We start from the raw sequence: 8,055 nt of genomic DNA, 5'->3' as shown, positions 1-8,055 counted from the left end.
TTGGTAGCGGCATTTTGGAACTGAAGTTTCTCTTCCTTTTCTTTGGACTGGCAGAGAAGTGGGTTTTTTTTCTAGAAACTCCTTAATTCCCCTTTTGCTCCAGGCCGGAAGGAGTGGTGGGCACGGGTGGGAGGCTGGCGTAGGGGATGCAGGGGATGTTTTGGGGGGGTTGAGGAAGGGGACTGGGAGAGGGCCGGGCTGCTCCGGAGGGGAAGTGTCGCAGCCCAGCACCTTCCTCGGGGTGGGGGCTGTGGTGGGCAGGGGCAGCCTGGGATGCTGCAGAGGCACCAGCAGCCAGTGCCTTTGCTTCAGGTGCTGCTTTGATCCTCACTGGTGCCGCTCCTGAGGGTCTAGCTGGTTTCTGAGTAACCACTTATGTTCTGCTTTCATTGACGGTTTCTTCTCTCTCTCCCTTTTCTCCCCTGCCTTTTCTCCTAGAAATTTCGAGTAGATATGCCAGGATCAGGCAGTGCTTTTATCCCTACGATCAACGCCATCACAACCAGCCAAGACCTGCAGTGGATGGTCCAGCCCACCGTCATCACCTCCATGTCAAGCCCTTACTCTCGTTCGCACCCCTACAGCCACCCGCTGCCCCCGCTGTCTTCAGTGGCTGGACACACGGCCCTTCAGCGACCTGGTGTGATCAAAACCATCGGGACCACAGTGGGCCGGAGACGAAGAGATGAGCAGGTAACCACGGCGGGGAGAGATTCCCCCGTGTCCTCTCTCGGGATCTCCCGGGCCCACGGGGGAGTGCTGAGGTCTGTCCCCTGGGCTGTACAGGCGCTGGGTTTTCTCAGGGTGATGCAGGGTGTAAGCCAGAGGGTGATTTTATTGCTGCTTCCTCATCGTACGGTGAGACTTACCCAATCTCCATCAAACACTTCACACCACTGGGCCGCATTGCGGCTCAGTTTCAAAAGCAGGTGAAACTCTGAAGTCGAGCCCTGGGTTTCGCTTTGAGTGTCTCTGCTGCTCCAGGCAGAAGGAAACCTCTGAGCAAGCAGAAGAGCTTTTACGTAGGTCCTTTACAAATCTGACACCTAAATTACATCGGTTGGTTTTTTATATCTGCTGTGGCAGCTAGCGCTGCTCCAGTCTCGCTTTTGGGTGATACCACCAGTATCAGCCAGCATCGTGCAGGGGAGGAACAGCTTCTCTAGGGCACCTTGACTCTACTAGCCAGAGCCCTCTGGATGTCTGGGGTTTAAACCCACCTTCCCACTACAAACGTGCTATCGCTCTTTACAGTGGTGAGGTGGGAATCCTGTAAGCAGAGATTTTTCTGCTCCAAACCCAGTGGCATTTTCATAGCTTAGAAGGAGGGGGTGGCTTGTACCACTGCTTCCCTGTGCTCAGCCTCCTGATGGGAATACCAAGCCAGGACCCTGGATCCTGTGCTGGGGCAGGGCGGTGGACTAGATGCAGACATCTTGCCTTCTGGGAATCCTTTCAGCCCTGTCAGTCTCTTCTTAGTAAGAAACAGCCTTCTCCAGGGCTGGCTGTCTGGTGAATAGCTATCCACAGTGCTAGGTTCACTTCTTTTAAGAAAAAACAAAAAACAAAAAAAACCAAACCCAAACTGAATAATCTAGATCTCCCGGAATTGTTCCCAAGCAGCAGTTGTGTGGGTCGTTGCAGAGCAGTGTAATGAGACGCACTGCGCACCCTCAGTACACAAGCACACGCTATTGCATGAGGTCTGTTTCTAATAAGACTCACCAGCCCTACTTTTACTTCCACGTCATCTGTTTTGATTCACAGTCTGATTATTTTATGTGGAGTCGCTGTCTGGTTTAGTCCTAAGAGGCAGGGAAGGGGTTAAAGTCACTTGTCCAGAGTGAACCGCACCTTCCGTGCGCACCCAAGACCCGTTTTTGGGAGGAAGGATGGGGCAGCTGTGGTGGTTCAGGTATGTGCCAGCCCTTTCCACCAGCTGGAGGTACCTCCCGGTTCCCTGCGTGCAGGGCTGGTGTCCAAAGCCAGGGAAGCTCTCACGAGAACTGGGGGAATAATTAGCAACAACTAATTTGTTTGACAAATGCTGCCTCTGTGTTCACAAATTGGCCATGAAGAGATCACCATATTCTCCGCTTTATTTGTTGTTCAGAGTTATTTGCTGAAGGATGCCTGCCAAGCAATTCCTGGCCTGTGGCTTGTTTGCAAGCCGTTCATTGTGGGTCATTCAAAGCCAAGTCCTTTTGATTAGACACGTGCTAAGGCAGTACCCGGGCGCTTTACCGTGGCTCTTTGGCTCAGGTTTCTGCTGTTGGTGCTTTGAACACTGCATCAGAGTGCCTTTTTGGAAAACATTGTGTAACACTTTATGAAAAGAGCCTGTTTTGATGAACGTTTCTGCCAGCGAACGCACGTATTGGGCTTGGACAAGCTACAGATAACGCGTACAGCAGGGGCATGAAGAGTGCCAAATCCAACCGCTTTCAAACAAATCCAGCAACCGCTGACAGAATATTCCTTTTTAGACCTGGTATAACGTTAAGCACGTCCAGATTAGGGGCTTCAGCCCCGTCTATGAGATTTTTGCAAAGCATAGCTTCCGAGACGGATAATTTAAAAATAACTGAAGGCCCCGAGAGGAGAAACTTTGGTCCCAACATATTTCAATGAGGTCTGTGCTTCTGAAGCGTGAAAGGTCTCTTGAAAATTGTACGCAGAGGCCCCAAATCAGCACAGAATCTGTGTGCATGCTTAACGCTTTGCCGTATTGCAGATACTTGTGTGCAAATACATTTTTACCCCACACACGTACGGGCTGGGAACTGAGCCCGCAGAGCTGTACTGGGGAGAGTGGTGCCTGTCAGGGCTCCTTACTGGGAAGGGAATATGCCAAAGCCCCACGGGCTGCTGCCCAGCAGGGTGGAGGTACCCCCTCACCCCGAGATGGAGCGCTGTGATCTGCTGATGGAAAAAGCTTTCGGGTCCAAAACTGGTGTCCTGCAGTTCTAGAAGTGCTTGTGCTGCTCGGTGTGCATCCCAGGGCTCGTGCTGCGTGCAGGTGAAATTGCAGGCATGGTCCAGATCCCGGAGGAGAGAAAAAAGAAAAAAAAGCAGAACCAAGGGAGGGGAATGCCCAGAGGCTGAAGTAAACTCCCCAATACTGCGAAGATCGAAATTAAGAAAATAAAGCAAACCAAAACAAAGCAGAATGAGGTTAGAGTAAAACTAACTCTAAAAAGAAAAGATAATGAAAGGTTGAATGTCTCATTTGCCATTTTGGCAAAATATATGCCTTTTGGCATATTAAAACTGAAAGCTTTTATGAAAAGGTTTTTCCTTCCATTCTCTGCTGGCACTACGTGAGATCTGACACGTGCTTTGCAGGGTGCTTGTTTCACTTTTGCTTGCAGTCACCGGGCCAAAGCCTCGCAGAGCACACCAGCCCGGTGAGGCTGAAATGTGGGGCATGGGGTCGGTCCGCAGTGCAGAAGGGATGCATGGCCGAGCATGTGCCATGAATCCCCACAGCCATCTGTTTGCACCGGCTCCTGCATGCCGTGTGCCGCAGCGGTGAGCCATGCCGTGCCGTCCCTGTTCACGCGCTGTTGTACCGGCTCCCTGGCCTTGGCGGTGGTGCAAGCCCATCTGCTGCTGCTGGGATTTGTAAAACCTCGTCTCAAACTCCAAAAGCTGGGCCTGACTTGACCAGATCTTGTGGGCTCCTGCTCGCTTCCTCTGGTTTCACAAGAGTGTCGCTCAATGGGTTTCTATGGAATTGTTCCTGATTTACATCAGTGGGGATGTCAGCTGGCCTCAGGAAGCCCTTGATATCACTGGAGCTTTGCCTGCTGATGCAAGAAGCACAGTGTGTTATCTCGCTGAGTGCTTGAAAATCTGAGGTCAGATTTTTGGGTGGTATAAATCACTGTTGCTTCACGGACTTCATGGGAGCTCTGCTGATTTCCCTGTCTCCCCCTCCACCCCATCCCCGACCTTCAAGCTAACAACTATTTTTGTGTGGGAAGCAGCAGATATTTTCTTTCAAGAAAGAGGCACTTACAACATCGTGCTCTGGTTTTGCTTAATGTACCACCCAAGTTGTGAAACAATCAGAGCATCTTTTATCTGTTTGGCCTTGGTGCAGATTCACTGTCCTCTTACACAATCTTCCCCCTGTTCCCCGCTCCATCTTCTCCTCACCCTTCTGCTGAGACCCGGTGCAGGCAGAGATACTGTGCACTTTCATCTTCTGCTGACATCAGTGAAGAGGGGGAGCGCTCAGCATCCTGCTGGATCAGGCCTTTTTCCTTTGCGTTGCGGTTAAATCCTCACAAACTTCAAGGAATGCCTTGCGCAGATCTGATTGTGGGTTTTCTTGGCACTTGCCCACAGCTGTCGCCCGAGGAAGAAGAGAAGCGAAGGATCCGGAGAGAGAGGAACAAGCTGGCAGCTGCTAAGTGTCGTAACAGGCGTCGAGAGCTAACAGAGAAACTCCAGGCGGTATGTGCTCTGCATACGTTTCTCCTTCCTTGTTGCCCACCCTTTGGACCAGCTTGCAGGGCATTGCTCTCCCTCCAGTAGCACATTTGAGGAAGGTGCTATGAAATGCATGCTGCCTTCCTCTTCCAAGGCTGTCTGGTGGTGTTGCTCCTACATCAACGGTGGTGAGGGCTTGGACTTGGAACTCAGGAGTTTATTTTTACCTTGCTGGTGCCCAAAATGTCCTAGGAGCTCGCCTCCCAACTAGCACCAGTCTCCCTACCGTTGCTCTCCCACTGTAAGTGGAAATAAAGATGCCGTGTGCCTCAAAGGCAGGCTTTGGGGTCAAAAGCACTGAAGATGGTAGGATCATCCAAAAGCAGTAGAAAATGAGGCAGATATTATGTGTACCTATGAAAGCTACAATCTTTAGGTTAACTTTTCTTTGGTGGGGGTATCTGATTTCCTGCACAAAGAAAGCGCCGCAGAAACATATGGTCTGGTGCCACAGGGGAAATGACTAGGTAAGCTGTAGAAGGTAGAGATGAGTGCAAGAACTGTGGGGTGGGTAAGGGACTGGCTGAAGAGGAGACAAGGATGGGTTGTGTTGAAAGAGGCTGGAGGGAAGGCTCCAGCACTTCTGCTCAAGAACCAGCTTGGGGCTGGTTGTATTCCACGATCTCATTAACAAGCGCCGCAGCAGCAGTGAAAGCACACTGGTGAAATGTGCTGCTGACTCAAATTCGGGAGGTATTCTCAGTGTAGGGGAGGCAGGACATCCTATAGGAAGAATTTAAGGATTTTAACGACTAAAGTAATAGAATTGAAAGGAGTGCAAAGTGGGAAGTCATATCCTGAAGGACTAAGGGTGAGTACTTCTGTGAAATGCTGAGCTCATCAAATAGGAAGGTACTAATTGCTCACAGGTTGACTATAAGCCATCGGTGACCATGGGAAAGGTAAATGTATTAATCCAAGAATGCATCAAGGGATAATCCAGTGGAGATGAAAGTGTAATTTCTTTGTTCAAGAGTCAGGCAAGTGTCAAACCTCATCTGGAATACACACTACAGGGGGAAAATGGAAACCGCTTAAAGATTGCTGTACACTACCTCTGCCTAAGAAGTGAAAAGAGTGTGACTTACCAGACCCCAAAAATGATGGGAGGAGATCCGAGTCCTCTCTTCTAAGGTGTCTGCTAGGCAGACAGCAAGGGAGAAGAGTTATTAAAGTCACAGGCCATGACAGAGTGGTAGAAGCTGGCCATGAGAAAATTAAGGTGAACTCACGAGAAGACCATTTGTAACCCTTAGATCGGTGAAATTTAGGAATAGCCTGCTAGTAGAAACATGAAACACAAGATGCTCAGCTGGCAATGACCTAGTGCCTGCTTGGCTCATGAAGAGTCTGGGGTGTATCTGCCCATGCCAGATGGGAACTGGACCTGATGGTCATGTTCCAGGTGAGGAGGAGTGCCAGAGCTTCTGATACTTACTTATTCCCTTTTTATCTGCAGGAAACCGAAGTGCTGGAGGAGGAGAAGTCAGTGCTGCAAAAGGAGATTGCTGAGCTCCAGAAGGAGAAGGAGAAGCTGGAGTTTATGCTGGTGGCTCACAGCCCTGTGTGCAAAATCAGCCCTGAGGAACGTCGGAGCCCACCATCCAGCAGCCTCCAGAGCGTTCGGACTGGAGCGAGCGGAGCGGTGGTGGTGAAGCAGGAGCCTGTGGAGGAAGAGATCCCGTCGTCTTCTTTGGTCCTTGACAAAGCCCAGAGATCTGTCATTAAGCCCATCAGCATTGCTGGAGGTTTTTATGGGGAGGAGGCACTCAACACTCCCATCGTGGTGACCTCAACACCAGCCATCACTCCTGGCTCTTCCAACTTGGTGTTCACCTACCCCAACGTGTTGGATCAGGAGTCTCCTCTCTCCCCGTCTGAGTCTTGCTCCAAAGCTCACCGGAGGAGCAGCAGCAGCGGTGACCAGTCCTCGGATTCCTTGAACTCTCCCACCTTGCTGGCATTGTAATCTCCCTGCAGCCCCCCATTTTGCCAGTGTGTTACATCCCCCCCAGCACCATGGGGGGAGCCCCCCTTCATGGGATTAGAGACAGGCACGGGATCGTTCAAGCACAAGGGCAGCAAGAACAAGGATGGGGAAGTACTGCAGCTCCAGGAAGGAGAGTGAGGACCAACGCCAGCTCCCTGGAGGCAGGAAACGGCAAGGGTGGGACTGTTGCACCAGGACTGTTTGGAGAGGGTGATGTCCCCTCTGTAGGGACTGCCTATGGAAACCTCTTCATAGCCGTAGTGGACATGGGGAGCACTCCTGGCCAGGACTGAAGGCGAGCTGCAGACAGTTGCTAGTCATCCCTTTCCTTTGTGAATTGATCTGATAGGTTGTGCTCTGTGCTTAGATCATTCTGGTTAGTTGATCTTAGAACTTCTCTCTTTCCCTCTCTCTCTCTTTCTCTCTCTGCTTATCATTTCCAATGTTGTCGATCCCATGACATTTCATCCAGTTGCTCTGAACTCTAAAGGCTTGTTAGGATCTTTCCTCTTGGGACAGGCTGTGGGAAACACGTAGGGTTGCCCAGGCAGGAGGGGGATGGCTGGAAGGTCTGGGGGAGGGAGAATGGAGAACCAAGAGGAGCCCAAGGGCTCAGTACTGGGCAAGGGCAGAGCTTGTAACTCTGGCCTGAGGCACAGACACAGCAGATGGAGCAGGAGGCTTTTTTTTTTTTTTTTTTTTTTTTTAAATGTAGATATATTTATCCCCTTGGTCTCCTCAAAAAACAAGTTAGCATCTCAGGGCCAAAGTAGCATCAGAAAAGCTGCTGGGCTGGCACTTAGCAGTGTCTTTGGCAGGGTTTTACCCCAGTTTGGTGGATATAAAATCTGCTGCTTGTTGTTTACTGTTCCTGGGCTGCCCGCTGTCTAGGGAGTATTGCATCTTCCTCCCCATCAGAGCTCCTGACTCAGAGGCTGATCTCTTCCTGTTAGCAAATCCTCCCCTCCCCTTGGCCATATTTGCAGAACATGCTACTGAAAAAGAGGTGGCACCATGTGCCTATAAATCTAGGATGGAGACTGGCAGCAGATAAGAGGGTGAAACTAGCTAGCTGTCCCCTTGCTGACTTTTTCATTGCTGGGAAACAAAGCAGTGCGGGTATTGTTTGCTCAGAGATTCCCAATTTCCAACGCTGGGGGGAAGGCAGTGGTCCAACCTCCAGCACAGACTAGGCCACAAGGCACTCCTGACCAGGCAGGAATGGCATGGTTGAAGGGATGACCTGTTTGAGCTAGAACACAGCTTCTGATAACCGTTGGTTATGAATGACAAATTGATAGCGAAGGAAGATTGATTACCATTATTTGCTCCTTGGTCTTTGGCTTTTGTTTTTTTTTGCATTGTAACTGATCTGGTTTTGTTGGAGTTGATAGGCCTGAAGGCTAAAAACAAATCAGAGGGCTCTTCCCCTAGCCCTGGGTCCTGTCTTCTCCAACCTGTGGGCTTGGGTGCTACTACTAAGTGCTTACAGAGGGCACAGTGCTGATGTTCACTACTGAAAACAGTAATGTGCGTAATCTATTCCCGCTTGGAGCCAAGCTCAATTC

General features: G+C 50.5%; 1 protein-coding gene across 1 annotated transcript; it reads left to right on the top strand.

Annotated features, from left to right (window-relative positions):
- The first annotated feature begins 442 nt into the window (after window positions 1-442).
- Window positions 443-6,856, top strand: FOSL2 (FOS-like antigen 2). The gene is made up of 3 exons (XM_009880652.1): window positions 443-693; window positions 4,354-4,461; window positions 5,957-6,856. The coding sequence occupies exons 1-3, from the start codon at window positions 454-456 to the stop codon at window positions 6,464-6,466; spliced, it is 858 nt and encodes a 285-aa protein (XP_009878954.1). The 5' UTR covers window positions 443-453; the 3' UTR covers window positions 6,467-6,856.
- The last annotated feature ends 1,199 nt before the right edge of the window (window positions 6,857-8,055 follow it).

The sequence above is a fragment of the Charadrius vociferus genome, unplaced genomic scaffold, assembly GCF_000708025.1.
Source record: "Charadrius vociferus isolate BGI_N301 unplaced genomic scaffold, ASM70802v2 scaffold192, whole genome shotgun sequence".
NCBI lineage: Eukaryota > Metazoa > Chordata > Aves > Charadriiformes > Charadriidae > Charadrius > Charadrius vociferus.
This window is presented reverse-complemented; position numbering and strand designations above follow the sequence as displayed.